The sequence below is a fragment of the Dreissena polymorpha genome, chromosome 4, assembly GCF_020536995.1.
Source record: "Dreissena polymorpha isolate Duluth1 chromosome 4, UMN_Dpol_1.0, whole genome shotgun sequence".
Taxonomy (NCBI): Eukaryota; Metazoa; Mollusca; class Bivalvia; order Myida; family Dreissenidae; genus Dreissena; species Dreissena polymorpha.
Window position 1 is genome coordinate 37,751,776 of NC_068358.1, and position 26,502 is coordinate 37,778,277.

Here is a 26,502-nt window from a genome sequence, read left to right on the forward strand (position 1 = left end):
AGAAATCTTCTAAATATAGAAATAAATATACTAGACATGCCTAATTTTGCAAATAAATTGATCCAAATTAGAATGATGGAAGAGTCCACTAGGCATAAATAGGTTAAGGGTTGGGGCAGTGTTACGCAACCTGCAGGTTACGTTTCACCTGTTCACCAGCGCACACTTCCTCTTGATAACAGCTATTAAATACTTCCGTGGGGTGTTTCTTGTAGATATAAACAAGTCCTGCTTATTGTCACAACGACAAACAAATACATATCAAAATATCAGATAATTACCAAATTAGCATTAATTGTTTCCGACACAGCAACCTTCGACACTTGAACCTAAAGAATGTACATGTATTAGTATCAATTCACCGTACGCGCAATACGCAAACGTAGAGCGGTTAATCTTCGGTCATTTCGTCGCAATTGTTTGGTGTATATTTACAGGGAGGGGGTTGTTGTGATAGCTGCATTTGTCAAGTTTCAGTCACGCCTTAAGTATTAAATATTAAGGATTCCCTTTCCATGATGTACGCAATACGCTGAAATATGTTCACGAACTATGTTTATTTCGTGTTTATTTAGATTATTTATTCTTTAAAATGATGTGTGTTTTTGTGTGTTCTTCAACGCATGCTGTTATTTATATGTATGTTAATGACGATGAGCTTCACATGCTTAAGTCAAAAATAAACTATTCTGTTCTGTTCTGTTCTGTTCTGCTGACCAATATCAGTCTTACTGATCAGTGAATACTCGGTACAAGAAGTACATACAGTGTAACACGTCACTGTTATTATTTACCCCATACCATATTTGGTGTCAATCAGTTGCATACATCGCATTATCATACAACCAATAAATATTCATACTGGTCTCGTTCAATAGTTGTTTGCACCGTTATCGACTGTTTCTAGAAATATATGCACTATTTCCATGTGTATGGGTAAGTTATTCTTTTGAGTTGGATTTTTTGCTATTCGTTTACTTTTTTGCAATTCTGCTCAACAGCGCAATGCTTTGTGGACCTTTTTATGTTGAATTGAAGCAATAGTCGCATAATCAAATGAGAACTTTTTTCTATTTTCAACCATTATGATTTTTTTATTTCAAAATTAGATCCATTGATCGCAAAAACATACGTCGTACATTTCGATTATACAAACAAATTTTGAATATATTCATTTCGTATAAAAGAATAAATAAACACCAATCAACATCAATCTTTATTAAATTTAAAAGAAGGCGATAGAAAATAGTGTTTGTCATATTCTCATTATAAGACCGGGAACACGTTTGGCACGGCAAAACTCGTGCAAAGAACGCTCCGTGAATGTTTCTCAGGCGTTCAAACTTCATCTTTACCATTATTCCATTGCATTCACTTCTTTAGAGATACTTAAAATGAATATAAAGATCGTATATAATCTACAATGAGTTGATAAAAGTTGACTGTGGTCCAATTTAGATGTGTATATAAAACTTGAATCATTGGTGGTAATACTTTCGTTTTGACTGAAGAGTGATCCCCCTTTGTTTTGCAGACGATACTTTTCAGTTTTAACACATGTTCAGCGACGAAATAAAATGGAGATAAAAATCAGCTATTTACGATATCATCTATCGCCTCGCATTTATGGGTGGGAAATAGCTTTTTGTGTGTTGTTCCTCTAACAAAAGAACTGTATTTTAATTCCGGTAGCCTCGTCAATAGCTTCTTAATTCTTTAATGTCAAGAGTGGACAGAGAAGCATGAGGTGTGTTCCTGTACAGTACATTGATAAACATGATTAAGTTATCTATATGTTATTTTTTGTGCAGCACATGTATACAGGATACATACAAATCTTTTTAATATGACTGTGTGGCTGTATTTGTTTGAGCAGGTAGAAAATGATACATGTGTTTTTGTAGAAAACTGTTTTTTTCTGAGTGAGTAGTGTGTGGGGGGGGGGTACCTTATGCAAAAAGGGTATGACCTACCAAATAATGTTTCTAATTTTCACCTTGGCTTTTAAAGGGATCTTTTCACGCTTTGGTAAATTGACAAAATTGAAAAAAGTTGTTTCAGATTCGCAAATTTTCGTTTTAGTTATGATATTTGTGAGGAAACAGTAATACTGAACATCTACCTTGGTCTAATATAGCCATTATATGCATCTTTTGACGATTTTAAAACCTAAAAATTATAAAGCGTTGCAACGCGAAACGATTGAATAATTTGGAGAGTTCTGTTTTTGTCGTTAAATTTTGTGAAACTACGAAGATTGCTTATATAAGGTATAAAATACGTCAAGTACGTGTACTCAGCGGAATAGCTCAGTAGGCAAAGGCGTTTTTACTTCAGGACTCTGGCAGGACTCCAGGGGTCACTGGTTCGAAACCTTGACCGGGCAATGTTCTTTTCCTTTTTTAAATTTTATTCTTGATTTTTTACTGGAGCTGTTACGATCCAATGCTTACATTTATCGATATAAAGCATTTAATGAATACGTTAAAAAATGCCAAAATCTGTGAAAAGGCCCCTTTAACTTTAATGGATTGAATTTAACCATCTCTCTGCTTGTCTTTAAAAACATATGAGCCTCTTTTCTAGCTTAAACATGTTTAATACCAATTTGTTACTATTAAAGTTTTAATGTTTAAAACCAATTTGCTACTATTAAAGTTTTAATGAAATAATCATCTGTAAAAACTTATTCAGTATTAGCACTTTTTCAATTACAGCATGCACACATCATAAGACTGTAATATTCTCAAGACCACTAATTTTATCCATATAAAGACAAAACTTAGACTATGAAATATTAGTTTTTGAGTTGAAAAATGTGAGATGACAAGTAGAAAACAAGTTATTTGGGTGTTTGGAATTATATGCAAATAATTTGACCATGCCAGCTACTACAAAATGCAAACACAAAGGATTTTTTAACTGTTATCACTTGAGTATTGATAAAGATAGATCTTAGTCATATATACATCTAATACTTGAAGTCGCGGTGGTGTAGTGGATGAGATGTCCGCCTAGCGATCCGGAGTTCATGAGTTCGCTCCCTACTCGGGGAGCGTTCTCATTATCTCCTCCATAAACTGATTCTTCCCAGGAAACGGACTCGACAGTGTCCATATCTGCCTATAATAGGCCTTCCTGTAATAGTCAGCAATTGACTGTAGGAAGTACGAAGTTGAAGTAAGAGAAGTACTTTCATTTACATAATTATCTTGCAGTTTCAATTTCGTCACATGTATAATGATTTGGTGATTGGATCTGGTATTTCATTCTTAAGATGTTCAGAAAGATCTAATATAGAAAATTAATTGATAATTTTGAATTTTTTGGATGATTTAGTATGATAGTAATTGGTCCTAATTTTAAATTTTAGTTTTACAAAAAAAATATTTGATTAACCATATAAATATGTTAACTTACATGGGATCTTTATTGAATGGATTGTTTATGATCTATTGACTCTAAATATCATTTGTCAAATAAGAATTTGTTGCACCATTATCTGTTCAGATAGCATATTGTTTTTATTTATAAAAAATATATCAAACAATTCCATCTGTTGTGGGTGGTTTTAAATTGTTTTAACAACCCCTTGAAGATTGCTTATAAGATGTAGTAGATAGATGTTATTTCACATTTTTTTGCCATAAAGTCATCATAATAAAATATGTTAACAACATTTATATCTTTCATGGTACATTTACAGACAAAACAACATCTAAAAATACTATCATATCAACAGAGAATTTAGATGTTAAGATTTTTAAAATAGTTTTGAGTGTCTGCAATTAATTATGATGGGTGCATAAGGATGCAAGCTATGAAATGTGTAAGATTACAAGCATTTGTTGTCTCTGACACCTGTTCTCATTGTTAGGGTGTGGAGCATGAGCATAATTGCACAGAATACTGCAGTGAAAAAGGGGGTATCAACTAACAGTTTTACTATATAGTAAGCACATCTTTGGGTAGTGGGTTGGGTGTGGGGTATATATTGAGCCCTGGTCTACAAAAATAGGGCTAAATGCGTGTGCGTAAAGTGTTGTCCCAGATTAGCTTGTTAAGTCCACACAGGCTTATCAGAGAAGACACTTTCGGCCTTGGCTTAGAAGAGACTTCTTTTCAACGAAAAATGACATATAAGAGAAAAGTCCATGATTATCTTGTGCGGACCACACTGGCTTATCTGGGACAACAAATTATGCACACGCATTAAGCCCCATTTTACCAGAGTGTGGCTCACATCGTTCATTCCCCACAAGATTGTGGTCAAATAAATCAGCTAAAACCTCTGCTCTGCATTTCTTGACCACAAGCAATGTTTAACAGATAGGAAATAGAATTAAATCAGCCAAAGCAAAGATATAATTAATAGTGTTTTTTTAAAGGAATTTATCAATGGGATTTAAATGTGTACTGGTTGAACTTTTTCATCTTAACCACAATGAAATCTCAATAAAATTGAAATAACACATGAAGTTTTGTTCTTGAGGTTTTTACTTAGAAACTCTTGCATTCTTTTTGTAGAGAAAGAGGACAGCCTGTATGAGGAAGTTGACTGAGTTTAAGAAAGTTAGATATATAGACAGTAAAAAGACAGTGCTTAAGTAATTTTCATTACCATACAAATATCCCATTGTCATCTCAGATTAAACAAACACACAAAAGCAATCAATCAATATTGCAAGGAAAAAAGAATGTTATCAGAAATAAAATCAGAACATGTTTAACATTTTTTCTGCTGTAATTTAAAGGCTATTAAAAAGCCCAGACTCTGAAATATATTTGTTAATTGCAGTTCAGGAATACAGTTAATGTTTCTTTGATGTTTCACGCATTATTACATGTTTAAGTGCCGAACAAAATTAATTGTCCTTTCATTTGAATGTTTGTTTTAATTTTTAAATATAACAAGCAAGGATGACTTTCTATCATAATTATGTTTCACATCATTTAGAACGATGTATAAGGATAGGTAGTATGTACCATTATTGGGTAGGATAACGTACCTCCAGTAGAATGCATATGCTATGTGTCATGTTATCTTTTTTGACTCATTGGTTTTCATTGGTTTTGCTGTATGGTGAATGTGGTTGGTATTTAAATTCATTGACAATGCAGATTACTCCTCATTTATTGAGAGAGCTCGCTATCAGGAAGAGTGTATATGGAGCGTTAACTTTAATGTCTTATGTGATACCTGTTTATTGGATTTATGGAATTAACTGACTGACAATTGAATTTGTATTTGGTTTGCTTTAAGAAAGGTACGTAAATAAGTAATATATTATTTTCAGGGTTTGTAAACTACTATTTATATGTCAAGTTTTAAATATTTATTTACTCATTCATTCATACAAGTATTGAAATGTTCTTTTTAATCTGTTTTATAATGATATGATCTGATTCCTTCATTTAGCTTAAGTCTTATAAAACAATCAAAGTGAATATTAATTTGAATTTTTTGCTGTAAATTAGCATGAAAACATAATTCTGTGTAAGCCAACTAAACAATTCTTAGACAATAAGTCTTAATAAGTCTTATTTTGCATTCAAGCTTTAGACTGACGTCATACAAACAACAATTGTGTTCTTTGTTATCAATTAGCAATGAAAGAAAGAGCATGTGCCAGTATGTGAGTTCCTTATATTTACACTGCTGGTTGGATTCTTTCAGGTGACATGGATATTTTGGGGAAAAAATGTGAATATATTAATATCATTTAAAATTGTTGGGTTAATTTAAATCTTATTATAATATAAAATTTATAATTTTATAATTAAAAATAAAATATGTGCTAAACAGTGAGTTTGATAAATGTATCGCTTATGACTTTGAGAGGCATGTTTATTTAATTAAAGTGCTTATGCAATTTCAGTTTTTGGGTTACTTTATGTTAAATACAATATGTGCCAAATATTGGATTGCTAAGTTATGTATTGAAGAATCCTGCAGATCTACACAGGCTTGGAGTAAATAGTCTAGACACTTGCAATTGATTCCTGAAAGCATTATCATAAAGTGACATCATTTTATCCATCTCTGCTTTAAAGATCACACTTGGAACCCCCGTTATAAAGTATTTGTTCAATAACCGGTTCTCATAGAAGTAATTTAGTATCGATTCAAGATTCTTGTATTATTGTGATCAGAATGAAATGATTCATCAATAGTGGAAATAATTTGGAAATTAATATTTTGATGCTTGTCATTATTATTTTGTTGTTCATTTACAATATTTGAGTGGTATTATAACATACTGAGCGAACATACTTTAAGATAATTCAAATCCACATACATTCTAGAAATTGTTTTTACTTGTATTATCATTATGTAGGAATAAATTATGGTATTTTTGTTTATCTTCAGTTTTCTTCTAACGGGACCACAATGGATCATTACAATGAATCATCCCTGAATTTGTTGTCTGTGAAAAAGATGAACGGAAATCATCCACCTTTCAACAATAACCTAGATAAGGACATCGAAAGGTCCTCAGAAAATAACAATGTGTTGTCTGACAACAAACTGTACGAACTGGAATCTTTGACTCCCGAAGACCTTAGTGACAATTCTGACTCATCGACTCTACATAGTAAAACTCGGTTGTATTTGTGCGTGGGCCTAAGTGTGATGTTTGTGCTGTTGCTTCTTAAAGTGGGAATTATTTTGTTCGTTAAATTATCAGGTAAGCATTTTTAATTTGATAAAACATTTATTTTCAATCATTCATTTTATTATTGACTTAAGAACTCCATTTTCATGAATCATAATAACATCATATGTGTTTAGTCTAATATTAATTTTGTCAGACTATAGATTTTATTTTAAAAGAAGAACAATCCTTTATTACCTGGTATTTTAGTTTACTGCTGCGGTGCAATGATTAAGCCCTATGTTACATGACGATGTAGTTAATTATGTTACTGCCAAATGCAGCAGATATATAAATATGTTTTTTATTATTTTTTTGCCAGTCTGGATAGGCAAACCACAGAAAAACGAACGCATCAACATTATTTTCTCATCCTTCTGTAATTAATATGCTAAATGTGGAGTCACTTGATTGACATAAACTACATTTGTTCTGTCATTAAATGCATTTAATAATGCGGTTGGGGATAGACTAAATACTAAATCAGTCGCATTATATTCTGTCCATATATTATTGTAGCTACTTTACTACTTATATTTCTAGAAATTTAAATAAGTCATTCTCTTGTTTTGTTAGTTGCTGAAAGTTCTAACCTCTGAGGAGAAAAATTAAAACTTTAAAGTTAAAATTAAGCTAAGACAGGAGTTTAGGTGAGTTCTTAATAGATAATACATATAAACCTCCATGTAGCATTCTATTTTAAGTAACAAATGTTAGGTAATTTTAAGTATCATTTGATCATTATGATCTTTAAACAGTCTTTAAATGACTCTACATTGTAAATTTGTTAGAAAGTTGGTCATGAAATTCATTTCATGATGTTTTTTAATTGGAACTAAAAGCTAAAAATTTAAATGTGCTTTGCAACATATCAAGTCTATAGTTTAAAAGTTATTTGTTTTGGAATTTTACATAAAAAATTACAGTGATATTTTTCTCTTAAATAGCAGATTCCATTAAAAAATGCCCATCAGTCCAGAAAAGATCCGGACATAATAATTCTGTGCAAATTTCACATGCACATTTTTGTAAGTTTTCATCAATCTGAATCCAGGATGTTAGTGGTTCCATGGTGAGTTGTCTTTGTTTGTTTGTTTGGATATTTTACCGTTGTAGCACTTCTTTAGTCATGTCCGGGTCGTCAGTTAACCTACCCAGACAAATGGGCAAGCTAATCAATAGTCAATTCAAGCGTATGTGTTGATGTAGTTATAACAATTATATATAAACTTTTGCAGTACCAATAATTGACAAAAGTCCTATCAGATAACATGGGACAATTGCAGTATAAATAAATTTAGTCACGTCTTACAAAAATGGGTGTTTTGCAATATTCTGTCAGCAATTGCAGACCAGCCTCGGCATTTGTGCTGTGTAGTCTGGTGTGGAGCGTCCCTGTCTGCTAAAACGTCACGCAAGGTGTCATGGTTTCATTAGCCATATTATGAAACCTCATCTGAGTATATTGGTGCAGAGGCATATCTGGAGCTACACTGTTAGGATATGCCCTGTAGCTACACTGTTAGGATATGCCCTGTAGCTACACGGTTAGGATATGCCCTGTAGCTACACTGTTAGGATATGCCCTGTAGCTACACTGTTAGGATATACCCTGTGGCTACACTGTTAGGATATGCCCTGTAGCTACACTGTTGGGACATCTCCTGAAGCCTATTTTTTCATGACGGAGCTCATCTCAGGGGTTTTTAACACATACATCATTTATGGATATTAGACAACAAAACATAATATTATGTATTTTGTGTACAACTTTTGAACAAAAGTCCCCCATACAAATGTAATTAAAATATAATTATCATAACTTTAAATTGCATTAAACAAAATGATTTAATCATGCAGAGTAATACATTTGTTAAAACAGGTAGCAGTTTAAGATGACAGCTGCAAAAAATTGTTCAAGAAATTGAAGTGTACGTTGTTTTTTTATCTAATGCATCATTTAGTGGAAGGACACAAAGATATTGCCTGACCTTCAAACAATTTATTTAATTTACCTATTAAAGAAGACATGATTGATTTTTAAATGTACTGACACAGCATGTTTAAACTGTGGAGCAATTCAATTGTTAACAATTGCCCTTGCCACTCTTTATCCCAGTGTGAGATAAGCATTTCCCTCGCTGAATGCATTATAAATTTGGAATTAAAATGTTGCATTCATATGATTAATGTAAAGCCCCTGCACAGAATGTAACTCACAGTTATAAATCATGGTCATTAAAATGACATTAATTTAAAATTAGCAGACCCACCCCCATGGCAACTTTTAAGGCGCAATTTATTGATCTGGTAAGTTATTAATTACAAAATAATTGATCAACCACACAGTCTGTCCTTGTAGGGAATTATGAACACTTTCTTTGTTGTGTCATGTGCAGAAATGTAGTGTCATTCTTATAATGTGTCATTGTGACCAAGACAATCCTCATCCAATTACCTTACGTATTACCCACTCAGTAGTTGTACAAAATATTATGTAGTACTGTACTGTTTGTAGGTCTTCTGAAATTTATAATACAGTTTTAAAGCCTCTATAACGCTCAAAATCAACGAAAATTTCGTAAAGAATTTTGTAAAATAAAGTTAACACCTAGCTAAACAATCGGTGTTCCTTATAGCAATAGCATGACAATTTCAACACTAGATGTTGTATGATTCCATAGATTTTTGTAGAGACAAATTGCTCGTTTTTATTAATTCCATTTTAATTTCCTGCGAATATATCTATTCATAGGAAACATGTCAACACTAAAATGGTACCATGTTAGTGTTCATGTGTCGTTTTAATAGATATTGTTGCGGGAATTTAAAATGGATTTAAATATGCAAAACAATAATTAAAACGAGAATTTTGTATAGATCAATTTTACCAGACCACATCTGGCGTTGAAATTTTGGCAATTGCTATAAGGAACAATGATTTTTAATTGTTAAGCTTTATTTTACAAAAAATTGTACGAAATGTTCGTTGATTTTGAGTAGTAATGTTACTTTAAGATCTTACTCAATAATTATGTCTGGACTTTACTTAGATCAATAGTTTTTCTATGTCTCCTGATATAATGCATTCAGTTTGTTTTTTCTTTACAATTGGAGATTGTTGTGGTTTTTTATTTTTTGGTAATGTTCAAGGGTGCTACCCCTTTTTGGTTAAAAAAAAAGTGTTTCAAAGAAAGTTTATTTTAATATTTGACCTATGCAATATTATGCTGAAAGGTAGCTTGCCATTAAAGGTGATTAGAGGATGCATTGTGCAATAAATATTCAAAAATTATTATGTTTTATTAGTTACAGTTATAAGTTATTCTTTTAAAAAACAAGACAAAATACAGCTTTTGTTGAGATATTTTTATTAATGCATGACAAATTAACCTTTTTAGTTCCAAAATAGTGGTGATTGTGAAGTTGAAACTGGTATGACAGCTTTTTGGATGTGAAGTTTTATGATGTCAAATTTGCAATGCAGAGATGGAGACAGAATAATCAATTTATCTCTTGCAGCATTTAATTGCACTTTCTGCTTTCAAGATTATGTGGATCCCTCAGGTGTAGTCTTCAGATGTTTTGATAATAGGGTGCAGCCATTTTGGCTTTGAGGTCAATTTCAATAATGGGACTCAGATTATTTTAGCCTTGCTCTGGGAAAATGGGGCTAAATGCATGTGCCCTGAGTGTTGTCCCAGATAAGCCTGTGAGTCAGAGACGACATCAGGGGTTTTTATCTGATTTTGGGGAAAGGGCCTGGCCTTTTTTGTGGGGAAAATAATCGCGCAAAATGCCGGATTTTGGGGGAAAAAAACACACCAAACGCCGGCTTTTGGGGAAAATAAGGAAAGTCTTAAATAATCAATTGAACATATTTTGCTGTTTTTAAAACAAAATCAAGGCAACAGATAATTTAATTATGCAATATGTTATATTTTCTACACTGGATCAGGTTAACTTATGTATTTAAAGTTTAAAAAAAAAAAAAAAAAAAAAAAAAAATTTTTTTGTTTTTTTTTAGGGGAAAAAAATGAAGTCTGGGGGAAAATTTACCTGCTGAGGGGAAAAAAATCTGAGGGGAAAGGGCCGATTTTCGGCGTGTCCCAAAGAAGGAAAAAAAGCCCTGGACATGTTCTGCTTTTACTAATATTTTTGTTTAAACACAGCTGTATCTTTGTAGTGAAAATCCAGTTTAGGCAGAAAAGTGTCATAACTGATTTTTGTCTATTGGGGTAAGCCATTTGACTTACTAACCACAATTTGAAAATTCTGTGCATGTGGTTAAATGAGAAATTGCGGTGAAATGCCTAGAATTAGTAGAAATTTGGCAGACGAAATAGATAATTAATATAGAATTTTCTAATTTTTACAGTTAGTGACTCAGAAACTTTTTTTCGAAGCTTTTCTTCTGAAAATTTTTCTAATACCATTTTCATTTTTTAAGTGCATTTGTCTATGACCATTTTAGTGTAAAACATTCTTAGAAGATAAAACAAATATTGTTAGTAAAACAATTCTATTATTGGCAAAATCACGTGATAGTCAAGATGGCGACGTCTAATATGCCAAAGCAGGTTTTTATACCCTTTATTACTTGTTCTGTTTTAAATTCTGCTCACTTTCAAGCCATATCAGCAAGAAAGAAACTAATGTTTATTTCTAAGTAATATTTGCTCTAAATCTCAACTTTACTCGCTAATTTCTTAGCTTAATTACAGCAAATTTTCACTAAGAAAATCAATCTCCGTACTCCTCTATAAGATAGGCAGACCTCATAGATGTTATGTTTTGCCGCAGCTGTAGACTAGCAGTGTAGAGCAGTGGTAGCGCATCCGCTTCACGATTGGGACATTACAAGTTCGAATTCTGTCGTCGTATTTTTTTTACGATTGGGACATTACAATAGTTTGAATTCCGTCGTCGTATTTTAAAAAAAAAATTTGCTTAATACAAAAATTAGATAAGTCTATTGAAAAACATTGAAGATTAGGAAACAATCAAATCTAATAACATTTGAAAAATATGTCATTTTAGAATTACAATTCCCTTAAAACGTGGATGGGAACAAGTTTTCTATGGGGTATGTTACATTAAATAGTTTCAACAGATAACTATTAAATAATTGTCTTGTTTCTTGCAGAGGCAGGGGCTGTAAAATTGTTAACCTTTGTGACCGAAAACATTTTTACCTTGCGATTATGGGCGGCAAGAGAGGCGGTCAAATAACAGTAATTTGATATTAATCTGCAAATTATTTTGCATACAATTTAAATTATTTTTATAATTTGAATAAGGATTTAAAACTGCAGAACGTGTGCTCAAAAATATAGCATGCATGTAATATTTTGCGTAAATATAACAACAACAACAACACAACAACAACAACAATGAATTTTACCTTTTTAATTAAATGAAAATGAAGCGATCGTAACAGTAAAATAGTAACAAAACAAGAAAAACTAAGATTTAACTTTGATATTACCTTCCGAATGAAAGTGTCATGTAGTCTTGTTAATAGTAATGATGTAATGCTAAGGTTAATCAAAACTCTAGCATGAACTTTTTTCAAATTCTTTGAAGTAAATAATGGCTGATTATAGTTCAGCACCGCTGCATAGTATGATTATCATAAAAGTAAAATAAAGCTGTTGACGGTGGTTGAAGAGGAATAAATTATGTACATTTTACAGGTCTTTGAAGTCATATTTTTACTTTATATGTTCACAGACTGGTCACAGATGTGAGCTTTAGCTACATGACATTAGTTTACGCATGTTTAATGTATTTAAGAACTGTTTATGCAAGTGCTTTGTTTTTTCAGAATCATTCCTGAATTTGACTTTATTTAAGTAATTTGACAATTTCATCATACATGCCATACGTCCCGGATTGTCCGGGATTGACCCGGAAATGAAGAAAGTGTCCCGCAGTCCCGGAAATCTGTCAAATCTCCCGGATTTTACAAAATCCGTATATACATGTACCTTATCTTAGGCTTAACTGCACCTCGAATCTGTGTTCCCACTTATCGGCAGCGTCCCCATGACAATGCCTACCCGAATAGGTGACTATGCTACGTGTCAAAATCGCTCAATTAACAGGGGTCATGTAATCATATCGATTGTCTCACTTCGCAGTCAAACCGAAAAGGCGGCATTGTTTAATGTTTCGTTCGATTCTCAATTGAGCATTATTCAATTTGTAATCTGAAACACGCTTCCGAATTTTAATACTTACGCGACATTAACAAAGTCTAGCGTCAAATAAACAGTGCTTTATCCTTTGTCTCAATAAAAAGCGTGCGAAAATTATGTAGACATGTATAACGTTGCATGGAAAGTGTGGGTGTATTTTGTGTTGTATAAAAACATGAACATCATGTCAGACGATTTACGCGTGTTCAGTGGAAAAAACGACCCGATTGGACGTTATTTCATCACATCTTTAAATAGTAACAAATGCGCTCTGAAGTTTTTATGCGGCCGTGGAAAAGCCCACGCATTTCATGCAGATTATTTTACATGTACACAAAAGCAATTTGGTTTTCTTTTCTAAGCACAAAAAAAACGTGGCTTTTTTTTGTATCTAGTAACGGAAGTAGTTATGTTAAATTTGACGTTAATAGATCTAGTGTATTTTGGATAGGCTTTCGAACTAAGCAATTTACAATGTGGAAAAAAATGCGTTCCAAAAATGCATATATGTCTATATATATCGCTATATGTATACATGTCACGGAAAATCGACAAAAGTCCCGGAAAATAGAGCTCATGTGCTCATGAGCATTGCATGCAATGTCCCGGAATTGGTCTGAAAATTTATGGCATGTATGATTTCATTAATTGTGTTCTTTTGTTTTGCTCACATTATGCAAACAAGTTTAATAGTTCAATGACGTAAAAAAAAAGCAATTTGGATGCATTTCACATGACACAAAGTTTCAGCTCTGTCATCTGACTTCAAATCCATTGATCAGCTTTTGCCTGCTTATCTTTTCAATTTCGATTTCACCAAAAAAGGGAATTTGCACCTGTGCTTGCAAAATTAAATTTGCACTTGATTGAACAGTGCATGTGGTTAAAGGGATATATTGAATGTGGCTTTTACTTTCGAAAGCTTAGATTTTGGTTAAGGTACGCATATGAATTTTTTCTTTTCTTCCATATTTATTGACATATCTCCTTAAAAATCCTCTACCTTACATATTTGTTGAGTACATTGAAAACCAGGGTAAAGGGAGCGCTAACAGATGGTTCGTATAATACTAATTAATATATTTTGCTGATAAAAAAAAAGGCTTAATATTCAGTTACCCTTTACTGCTAGAGTTCTGCACTGCTTAGTGAAAGGTATTCATGAACAAATGCACAAAGACCAACCTTAAACAGCTGTGACAAGTGCTGTAACAATATATCAATTAACTATTTAAATTTGATTGTTCGTGTCTATTGACTGCATGAAAAAAGGACTGACAACTTGATATCTTGGGTAACACTTGTCAGATTGCAAGATTTATGTGCAAGTAAATCTTTGTCACCAGGTTTATTGTGCACCCTATTTTGTGAAGCTCTACGCCTACTTAGTGGGGAAGTAGACTCATGCATATCTGAAATCACATTTCATTTGTGATTGCTTCATTTAAATTGCGCAGATATTCGTTATTATCTATGGATTTTGTTTACAAAAGCACGCGGTATGCTCGCTTGAGCATTAGTCATTTGTTATATTTCGGAAGTCATAGTAGATAGAGTTATGCGGTTCATCAAGTTAATCTGGCTTTTATGCAAATCTGTTTGCAAAATCCAATCGCAAGTTTGATCAGCTCAATACTGAATGTAACTAAAACACCTTAGTTTGATCAGCTCAATACTGAATGTAACTAAAACACCTTAGTTTGATCAGCTCAATACTGAATGTAACTAAAACACCTTAGTTTGATCAGCTCAATACTGAATGTAACTAAAACACCTTAGTTTGATCAGCTCAATACTGAATGTAACTAAAACACCTGAGTTTGATCAGCTCAATACTGAATGTAACTAAAACACCTTAGTTTGATCAGCTCAATACTGAATGTAACTAAAACACCTAAGTTTGATCAGCTCAATACTGAATGTAACTAAAACACCTGAGTTTGATCAGCTCAATACTGAATGTAACTAAAACACCTAAGTTTGATCAGCTCAATACTGAATGTAACTAAAACACCTTAGTTTGATCAGCTCAATACTGAATGTAACTAAAACACCTGAGTTTGATCAGCTCAATACTGAATGTAACTTAAACACCTTGGATTAACCTTCAACAAAAAGCTAAAAGCAACAGCATAATGACATTAATAAATTTGATATACTAAAACGTTTTGCGGAGACGTTGATCAATTTATCTTAGATGCCAATGATTGGAACCTGAACATGATGTGTAATTTACTAAAATTGCTCAAATTAAATCGAAACATTTTCAATCGTTTGTACTTAAAGATTTTGGTGTTCTTGGGCCCTATTTTTTAAAGATGCCCCTTTTTAATGAACTTCAGTTCTCCTATGGAAGTTGCCCATGCAAATCATGTACATTGTAACACGATGTGCAAGCATCAGCATTATAACAAGCAATTGACAAGTGAAAAAACCCATACATTTTGAATGTCAATTTGTGCTCTGATACAGTGTGCAGTATTTTAACCTATTTTATTGTTGTAATTGTTGCATACTCATGATAGGTAGTCTGGTTTATTTGCAGGTGTCAAATTCATGCTGACAAAGAAACAAAATACCTGATAGTTATCTTAATATTCATTTAACATGCAACTTGGCTGCAATGCATTTTCCAATGCGATATATGTTGTCTGTCCCGTAAACCAGTTTTCATGACAGGAGTAGTTGAAACCTAGTTGCCTTTCAAAAATAACATCTCAATTTCCATGCATGGTTCGTCCATTTATTACCAGGGGTCAGTGTAACTCTTGTTTTTTGCCTAAATAATTTAGAGAGACACACATTTGCTTTTAAGTTATCTTTGATGTGTTTTAGGATTGGATTTAGAAAGTGTGATTAATTCTCTGTCAAGAGATTGTTGTCAGTTTGTGCAGTCCTAAAGCTTTTTTTAACTATCTACATTGACAACAATGATTGTGTGTACATATTAAAGTTGGGCCATGTTTAACCCGTAACGACTTAGACACGTATTTTCACACATTTGTACTCAATTTGAAATTTATATTTAATCAAATACCTTTCTTACTAAATTCAAGTTTTAAAGGCTTCATTTTCAACACTTAGTACATGTAACTGATGAGCAGCAAACAGCAAAACACCTGAACAGACTGTGGGTTACTCGCAGGCTGTTCTGGTTTTATGCTGGTTGCAAAAGCCATTTTCACTTTGCTTATTATGGGGGAAAGGGTTAATAGTGGTATCCAGCTTTTAATACCCAGCTTAGGGGGGGAGGGGGGGGTTAGGTTGTAGGAATAGCATAGCTGAGGGGGGAGGGTGCAGGTTGTAGGAATAGCATAGCTGAGGGGGGGGGCAGGTTGTAGGAATAGCATGCTTGACTATGATTATGACTGATTTGGACATGGTCACAACTCTGTGAAAAGAAAGTCATTGTATATGCATTTGTTTTGATCAGTAAGTTTCCTTGTTTGAAAATACACAGACGGTAATGTAGTTCTATTGAATCAGGGTTTTTTTTGGGTTGTGGGGGAAAGGGCCTTTAGCCTTTACGTGGGGGAAATTTTACGCGGGATTTTCCACTTTGGGGAAAAATCGTGCGCGTGGGCATTTTGGCGGCGTTCCCCTTTTTGGGGGATTAGTTTACTTACTCTCTCATTATTACAATACATTTGTACATGTTTGCACTATATTCATTGTTTTTTTCTTAATTTATTACGTTTGGCAAGATTAAATTGAAATAGAATTGAGATATTATAATCATGAGACTCATCTTTCTATTAAAAAAAAAAAAAAAAGTTTGGTGGGGGAAGACGCCGATATTCGGCGTCTGTTAAATAAGGTAAAAAAAACCTGATTGAATGAAACATACATTAACACTATATATTGTCAGCATTTGTTATAGTGACTTATTTGATATTATCACTTTTGTTCATTTTATGTACTTTTCAAATGTAAAACTGCACATACTTGAAGTGTATGTTTGACGGCAATTTATCATACCATTTTGATGATATCTGCCAAATAAAAAGGTGTCTGATATCATTTTGTTTATACATCAACAGGTTTTATATCAGTCAAATTGTGGAGGGATATTACTTGCAATAAATCATAAAGTCATAATTATGTTTGCTAAACATTAATCATATTGAACAAAATAAAGCAATTTGATGTAAAGATGTACCATATTTTAGACATTGCAAGAGCAACTAAACCAGGATACAAATGTTTACAAATAGTAAGCGAAGTGCTCATGACATAATGATATACAGTCATGTCCTTTTATTTGTAACCTAACCTCATAAAGTTCCCAACAATGAGGCAATAAGCTGGTATTTTCTATGTATTAGATAACTCAACTTTCAAGATAGGACTCACTAGTACCGTTTCATTCCGATTGGCCAAAACATATTTAAGTTCTTGTCACATTAATTGTTTACATATCATTAAAATGTACCAAACGTACAGTCTTCAAGTAATTATCAATAGTCAGAAGTAAGCCATGAGTTTGAAATCTGTATTTAATTTGTTTTAAATGGTGAAGTTTTATTTAGTTAAGTTCCTTTAGATCGTTTGTGCATTATTTGTGTAATTTTACTACCGTGTTAATGCACCCAAAAGAGCAAATGGATTCCACTTGAATGATTTAATGTTCTGGTTTACCAAGTTTGTTGATATTCAAGAAATGACCTGTGCATTTGGGCATTAAAAATTCACTGTAAAATATCAGTAGGTTTAAAGATGCATGGAAAATTGGTTAAATAATGCGCATGTCTCTATGAAAATCTGATGTTATTGCTCATTGCTTTATTTCAGCCACAGATAGCCAGAAACTCATGAACAGAACAATAACAGAGGTGCCCCCATACACATCATCAGCATCAACTGTTCCATCCTCCACCACAGAGCTTTCAAGTTCCAGTTCCACTTCATCATCACCAACATGGTCCACTACATCATTATCAACAGGTAATTACTCGTTGTTTTATGTCTTAATTTCCCATAGCAAAGCTTTTTTGTTTTAATTCCCTGAGGACATAGGGCAAACATTTTACTGTATTTTAAAGCTTACTGTACTCCCATACTCCCCTGCCCCCATCACCCTCTCCCCATTCCCCCCAGAATACCATATTCATTGGCATGTTGAAATCCTATTTGCCTTTGCTGTCAGGCATTGCTTTCAGATTACAGTCTTGTCCCAACTTTTGCCCCCCCCCCCCCCCTCGCCCACTCCCAGATCCCATGTGACTCAAACAGTCAAAGAAATCTTTATAAACTAACTGTCAAATTTGAAACTTGTTAAAGTTTGTTTATTGGGTGAGTTTTGACTAAAGAAATGATCTTAAATATTTTGCCAAAAGTGTGTTATAATTATAATGTAAGATAGATTTCCATTCATATTTGGTTATTAAGTCTTTATTACGACTTACACATACAGTGCTTTCAATAAGAATTTATTTAGGAGGCCACACATTAATTGATGCGAATCTATGAAAAAGAATTATTATGAGTAATGAGGATGCAAAATCTTTAGCCACTCTATCCCAGCATTTTAAAAATAAATCCATGAAAGCATGGTTAATACACATGAAGTTCAATAAAACAAATTTAAGGGTTGTTATCTTTTATTATGCTACCCCAAAATTTATTCTGGGGGAGCATATAGTCGAAGCTTCGTCTGTCCGTCCGTCCGTGTGTCGGTCCGTGTGTCCGTCTGTGCACAATTTTTTTCCGGGCTATTTCTCAGCAACTAATGACCAGAATTCAATGAAACTTTATGGGAAGCTTCACTACCAAGAGGAGATGTGCATATTATCAGCGGGTTCTGGTCGAATGATTTTTCACAGAGTTATGGCCCTTTGAAATTTTCTATAAAAAAATTATTGTCCCCCCAACTACTGTGCCCTCAAGACATTTCCTTTTATCTGAATATATAGTGCAATATTGTGACAAAAAAACCTTTGGGGAGCATCACCCGTCTCCGACGGTTTCTTGTTCTAGTTTGTCTGCATGTTCATCTCGGAAAGACTTGAAGATTGCACTGAATAATCTGGTACAAAACATTACGTACATGCTTTAACCCTGGTTTTCACAATGCGCGGCTAACATTGTCTCTATTCTTATTTCATATACATTAGATGCTTCATCCAGTACATCACTATCATCTACCTCACCACCCAGTACATCTTCAGTGTCATCCATCTCTTCTTCTAGTGTTATGAATAACACTACAGAGTCTTCCACAACCATTTCTACAAGTCCCATGTCAGGTAACACATTATTTGAGCAATATTATTCAATTTAGCATAAGTGTTGTTTATAGGCAATCAAAGTCATGATAATTAAAAAAGCCTGCATTTGGGTTTGCACTTAAGAATAAAAAAATTTTAATGACGAAAATTATGCTCTGCATTGTCATTTCAAGTTATTTTGTTTGCTTAAAGATTTCAAAATGGTTGTCTTACATTTTTTCTTCCTTGAGTGCAATGAGAATATGATATTCTTTATGCACTTTTTGCAGACTGATGTATGCTAATAGCAATGTAAAGTGCAAAAAGTATATTATTTCAACTATTTATTACATATGTATCTCCTCAATGGGTTTCAAATGCTTGTATTTAAATGTTAAGCATATCACTTACACAAAAAATGCTTAAATGGGCCTTTTCACGTTTTGCTAAATTGACAAAATTGAAAAAAGTTGTTTCAGATTCGCAAATTTTCGTTTTACATGTAGTTATGATATTTGTGAGGAAACAGTGATACTGAACATTTACCATGCTCTAAAATATCCATTATATGCATCTTTTGACAATTTAAAAACCTGAAAATAATAAAGCGTTGCAACGCGAAACGATTGAATAATTTGGAGAGTTCTGTTGTTTTCGCTATATTTTGTGAAACTACAAGGATTCCTTATATAGAGTAAAATATCCATTATATGCATCTTTTGACAATTTAAAAACCTGAAAATAATAAAGCGTTGCAACGCGAAACGATTGAATAATTTGGAGAGTTCTGTTGTTGTCATTATATTTTGTGATACCACGAGGATTGCGTGTGTAAAGTATAAAATACAACACTCATTGCATGAGTGTGAATGGCCGAGTTGTCTAAGCGGTAGACTTTTGCTCCAGGGGTCAGTGGTTCGAGCCCAGTTGAGGGATACTTTTTTATCATTTTAATTGTATTGTTGTATTTTACTGGAGCTTTTTACATTTATCAATATAAAGCATTTAATGACAAACTTCAATACATGCCAAAATCTGTGAAAAGGCCCCTTTAATACTTTATGAGCAAAAAGTAATACAAGTACATGTACATGTATTTCTTTTGAAGCAAGAGCATGACATAGTACATACAGGTACTTTAAAATTGGTTAAGAAAAGGAAATTATGCTAAAAATCAGATTAATTTGTATTTTGTTATATTTGTGTGTAACTCAGTGTTAGTAAATATTTTATATTCTGATATTCTATATACATGTATTTATATTTGTAATTGTTTGAGAAGTGATCAGCATAATTTTCATGATCCGTTTTTCTCTGAATATTACATTTGAAGTTTGGGCATTAGCAAATTCTACCTACATTTAAATGGAAATGTAGGGTGACTTTTATGGTTTACAACAATTTAATTTGTTAAGTAAAACAAAATTTAACGTTTTTCATTAAAATCAACTTTAACTGATGCAGCTATGAATGTAAAAAGATTTCTATTGCACTCATAATACTGCATTTTTTAAATGTATTAGCCGCATATTAACAATTTGGTTAAATCAGTTAACTAATATTTTCAAAGTTTGATGATTTTTTTAACTTTTATAGTTTTGCATATGTTACTTTAAGTAAAATATATACTAAATAAATGTGCCTCTCATTTGCTTCCATACCCATCGTGTTGAATACCTGCATGTCATTGTGTGAATGGTTAACCACTTTTTGGACCCCAATAAGATTGCGTTTCATGCAATTTTCTGCAAAGCTACTTTACTTTAATTGAGTATTATATTTAAATTGCAAATTAGTTCACTTTTCTTATGAATTTATTATTGTGTTAATGCAGCAACCTAATTCATCAAGTTCATTTTTGTGCATACACAAATTGTTTATATAAATATGAATGCCTCTGTGCCCAGAAAATGGAAACAGGGTTATTATATATTGAACCGTTTTAAAAAATTCTTTTGCAAACTTGTCTGATATGTTCAATGTGTTTTTATGTTTTATAAATATAGATACAGACTAACAAATACATCATAATACCTTTGTCTGATTTCTCAATTTTATGTAACCCATAATAAATATGAGCCTCTCTCTTTGAAAACAGATGTGGGTAAAGTGTTGTCCCAGATTAACAAGTTAAGTCCCAAAAAGCTAATCAGGAACGCCTTTCTGCTGTTATGGATTTTGTTGTTAAACAAGGAAGCGTCTTATGATAAACAAAATCTAGTGTAGATGGAACGTTTCTTCCTTTTATGTTCTGTGCCTGACATGTATATTAGCATATACAACCGGTTGTTACCAAAGTTCTGAGTTACAACAGATTTTACTGATTAAACATATTATATTACATTTCAATTCGGTCCTAGGGGCCTGGAACTTCAACCATTCACATTCTCTGTTCCAGTGTGTGAGCATGGTGAGTTCCGCTGTGCTGATGGGTCATGTATCCGAGCCCAGTACGTCTGTGACGGGAGACCACACTGTCCTGGCGCCGATGATGAGTACCAAACCTGCAGTAAGTTTTGCAAGAGTGTTTAGATGGATGTTTGACTGTATTTTGCATATGAATGCAGATGTCACAGAGTGTTACCTCTCCCAAACTGATTTCACAGGAAGCGACAAAAAATGCACTAGTATTTTGCAAAAGCATTTAATGTCAGTATTAAAAGCAATCTTGGTGTATTGCGGAACTTTTTTGTTTTATTACTTCCTGTGCAATTTTAGGCTTTTAACACAATGTGTGCAGTTAAACAGCTTTATGTATGAAAGCTTTGCAAAGGTAAGAAGTTGAATGGCTATAAAAATCCCAAATAAAAAGCAGTGGGCATTTTTTGGTTATCATTTCCCTTGTGTAAAATAACAATGTATATTCAAATAGGGCTCAGTGGGTGGTAGAAGTTTACCATTATAATGCATGTTTATTTGACTTGTAGCACAGTTAGGTTCTAATGTATAAACAAACATTAACGTTGCCAATAGATGCATCATTTTTTGTTGTATGCAAATTGAGAGTCTTTTTATTTATACTTTTATTTTTACATATATATTACCGACACTTATGTTATCTTTTTAATATAAGCTTTTAGTTATAAATATCAACATGAAACTTAATGGGTGTATAAATATCAATGAGGAGAAGTGCTATGCGCGAGAACCATAACCCTACTCTCTTTTTTTTAAAGACCATTGTTGTGTTAACTTTGAATGATCAAACTTTTAAGGGCTTCATCATCAGATACGATACAAGATTTCATGAAACTTCATGGGCATGCGGAGACCAATCGAAGAAGAGCAATTCATTATAACCACAACCCTACATTTTCTTAAATAAGAGTTATTGCCCTTTGTTGTTGTTTTTGTATGATGTAACTTTTTAGGGCTATATCTCAGATACAATACAAGAGTTTGACATGAAATTAATGGGTGTATTGATATCGATAAGAAGAAGTGCCATGCTTAAGAATCATAACCCTCTTTATTACCTCTTTTTAGCTCGACTATTATATAGGAAATATATATAGTGGAGCTATTCTACTCACCCCGGCGTCGGCGTTTCCGTTTCCGTTAGCGTTAGCGTGCAAATGTTAAAGTTTTTGTACTACCCCAATTATTTTCATTGTCCCTTGACATATTGCTTTCATATTTTGCATACTTGTTTACCAACATGACCCCAACCTATAAACAAGAGCAGACAACTCTATTAAGCATTTTGTCATAATTATGGCCCCTTTTCCACTTAGAATATGCAGCAAATGTTAAAGTTTTCCAACTACCCCATTTATTTTCATTGTCCCTTGACATATTGCTTTCATATTTTGCATACTTGTTTACCAACATCACCCCAACCTATAAACAAGAGCAGACAACTCTATCAAGCATTTTGTCATAATTATTGCCCCTTTAATACTTAGAATATGCATATTATTGATAAATCTATGTTAAAGTTTGCGTACTACCTCAAACAATTTCTATATCCTTTGACATATTGCTTTTAAATGTTGCATACTTGTTTACCAACATGACCCCAACCTATAAACAAGGGCAGACCACTGTATCAAGCATTTTTACATAATTATGTCCCCTTTTACACTTAGATAATTGAACATTTTGCTTAAATTGCCCAGAACTTCTTTATTTATGATCACATTTTATTATAACTTTGACAAAACAACACTTACCTGAATACCACAATGGATTCCACCCAAACAATACCCCACGCCCCGACCCAGAATTCCTCCCCCACCCCCCGCCCCAACCTCCCCCCCTACCCCCCCATTTTGGGTTAAACAGCAGCGAAGAAAGGACCCCCAACCCACAGGAGACCCCCCGCTGAACCCGCCACCCCACGACCCCCCCCAAAAAAAAGGGTTTTGTTGTTAAAACATAATCTAATAAAGTACCACACCCAACATTATACCCCCCCTCCTCTCACACCCCCCCCCCCCCATCCCCCCCCCCCCCCCCAAACAATTTTTTTTTTCCTTTTTTTATTTTTGAATGATCGTCTAATAAATGACCACACCCCACATTATACCCCCTCTCAACTCCCCCCCCCTCAAAAAAAAAGCGCTGACTCAGGGCCCTCAATCTATCAAATCTGCCGCCGAATTTCGGCGGCAGTCCCCCACCTGAAAAGTATACTTTTTTCCCCTTTTGGGGGGAAAAATTCCCCCTAAAAAAAAAAAAAAGAATTTTTTTTTTATTCTTTTTTTTTTTTTTTTTTTAATAGAAAGATGTGTCTCATGATTATTATATCTCAATTCTATTTCAATTTAATCTTTTCATACATACTAAATTATGAAAAATGCAATGAATATAGTGCAAATGAAATAATGAGAGAGTAGGTAAAAAAATCCCCCAAAAAGGGAAATGCCGCGAAAATTCCCCCTTCTTAGGGCTGCGGACCCCTTCCCCCAAAGTAGTGTGAGGGCCCTGGGCTGTCCTCTTCCAGCTCTTGTTCAGAATTTGTGTTATGAGAAGTCATGTTATTTTTAAATTTCTCTTTGCTGAAAAATGTTTGTATTGTTATGTAAAAGTTAATATTGTTAAAATGTGCACATTTGTGTTGTATTATGCATATATTTATGCATGTAGTTCTCATTTACTCTGTAAGTTGTGCAGTGGGATGCACTCGACCCACACACACTTGTTCACAAGGATAATAAAATATATTGAACGGAAAATAAAGAACCATAATCCTACAAGAGTTATTGTATCTTGCTATTAAGGGTGTCACGTTTACAGATTTTTCTAAACGTTTAAATGAAATGAAATAAACGGAACGTTGCCGTTTAGACGGTATCCCTATGTCCGTTTAAAAATCAGAACCATCGCATTTCCAAACTGAAAATAGTTATTTCCGGGAGTAATATTCAGTGCATATCCCATTCGCACAATGATGTCATATTAAAACTATAAAATATAATAAGACAGACCATCCGTATCACCACATGTGTATTCGTCATTCTATTAAAATAAATTAATGAACGTCAAAAATAATGTAAAATCGAAGTAAAATACTGTTTCCGAAAACGACACTTATTTTGTACATGAAATACAATGTGCATATCGTTTGACCGCAGAAAATGTAAAACCAGTTAACTAACAAAAACGTAATCAATATATAATTTGGTTAAAATATTGTTTTTCAACATGCTACCGCAGTGTTTTACTTTGCTAATCAATCAATTAAAATATTTCAAGATGGTGGCATATGCACTCTTTCGTTGCCAAGTTGTAAGATTTTCGGAAAGTAGCGAAGATTTTCCGTTAGTATCCGTTCATGTCTGTGCCATCCGCTAACCAATCATAAATAAATTACTGCCGAATTCGGTAGCCCAGATTTACCGCAAGTACCCGGATTTCGCAGTTCTTCATCGATATACTTCGTTCGGCTAGTCGGCTACGTTATTTGCACCCCAATATGTATTATATTGATATTGACTGTCATTTAAACGTTTATTGTTTTGGTAAACGTTTTTCAGCAAAAGATAAACGCAACCGTTTAAACGTGACACCCTTACTTGCTATAGGATTCTAACATACATGTTTTTGCACCCATCCATATACAAAATTTGGAGAGGGATATCAAGTAAACAATTGTGCTGGTTATTTTTTGTTTTAATGTTAATTTTATTTTAGTAAATTTTAAAAGTGAACATTATAATTGCATTTTATCATGATAAGCGCACAATTCTTCTTTACAGAGAGCTCTTTTCCCAAAATCTGCAACCTATTTTTTCTGAAAAACTACACTGACATAAATAATAACTTAATTGTGGCAGACCATTTAAACCTAATTTATGACTTGGGAAATATATATATTTTCTATAAGAACATTTCCCTGTGATGGGCAGGTTGAAAGACTTAGATTCTTTGATAAAAACTGTACACATAAGATGAGTGACATTTGTGATCTCACACTTGGCATGTTATGAATAAAAGGGAGTAATATCATATTTCATGTTTTGACAGTGTTATTTATTAAAGTTTTGATCATTTTTATTTCATTTATAGCTAGGAATTTATAACTACTTTGATTGCCAACAGTTCATCTTTCAAATGAATTTTATTATTGCCTTGTTCAGTTTAGGTCTTTAGCAGTTTGATTTTTATTGCAGTTTAATTTCACGGAATTCACTTCACACACATTAGACACAATTATTTTGCAATATCAACTTTCTGATGTTGTTTTGAATTGAAAACTTGTTGAATGTTGTTTTATTGAATAATTAATTTTTGTGAGGAAAATTATTTCATGTAAACTTGTAGGCGTCAACCAAAAATTTAACAATATGTGCCTATTGATATTCATTAAGGCATCAAGTTAGAAAGTATTAAAGGTTATAAAATGCATGTCATTTAGTTCATTTTATTTTTAAGAAAAATGCATCAATTATAATGAGAGAATTATACAGCACATGTGTGTCGTCTGATACTACTATTTTGCTGTTCTGCTGCAGCTTATGTGGTTTAAACAAACAGATTATACTTATAATACTTAATAACCATGATCAGTTTGGTACAGTTAAAGGTATGCCAAATAGTCACTGTGTTGATGATTTGTGCATTATGATGGTTTACATGATGTTATTGTGATGATGATGATGATGATGATGATGAGGAGGAGGAGGAGGAGGATTATGTTGATGTCCTTTCAGAGTGTTCTGCAGACCAGTTCCAATGTGCCAGTGGCCAGTGCATCAGTTCCAACTTTCGCTGTGATAAGTTGGCTCAATGTGACGATCTCTCTGATGAAATCAACTGCACAAGTGAGTACCACTGTTAGTTTGTTAATGATCTCTCTTATGAAATCAACTGCAAAAGTGAGTACCATTGTTAGTTTGTTAATGATCTCTCTAATGAAATCAACTGCACAAGTGAGTGGTATTGTTAGTTTGTTAATGATCTCTCTGATGAAATCAACTGCACAAGTGAGTACTATTG

At 33.2% G+C, this 26,502-nt stretch overlaps 3 protein-coding genes across 6 annotated transcripts in view; 2 read left to right on the top strand and 1 right to left on the bottom strand.

The window, feature by feature from the left end:
- Positions 1 to 26,502, top strand: part of LOC127877701 (atrial natriuretic peptide-converting enzyme-like) — a 193,598-nt gene that overhangs the window by 140,357 nt on the left and 26,739 nt on the right. The gene's annotated exons all lie outside the window — the stretch shown is intronic.
- The window catches only part of LOC127877699 (fibrillin-1-like), a 163,147-nt gene that overhangs the window by 57,844 nt on the left and 78,801 nt on the right, over positions 1 to 26,502 (bottom strand). The window lies entirely within an intron of this gene.
- Positions 1,536 to 26,502, top strand: part of LOC127877703 (atrial natriuretic peptide-converting enzyme-like) — a 167,182-nt gene continuing 142,215 nt past the window's right edge. Inside the window, exons 1-6 of one of the 3 annotated variants that reach the window (XM_052423832.1) lie at positions 1,536 to 1,630; positions 6,371 to 6,689; positions 17,648 to 17,800; positions 18,970 to 19,101; positions 21,461 to 21,571; positions 26,217 to 26,327. In XM_052423832.1, coding sequence (XP_052279792.1) covers positions 6,392 to 6,689; positions 17,648 to 17,800; positions 18,970 to 19,101; positions 21,461 to 21,571; positions 26,217 to 26,327 — 805 coding nt within the window. In that variant the 5' untranslated portion in view covers positions 1,536 to 1,630; positions 6,371 to 6,391. The remainder of the gene's footprint in view (positions 1,631 to 6,370; positions 6,690 to 17,647; positions 17,801 to 18,969; positions 19,102 to 21,460; positions 21,572 to 26,216; positions 26,328 to 26,502) is intronic. The other 2 variants (XM_052423834.1, XM_052423833.1) reach the window with 2 other exon arrangements.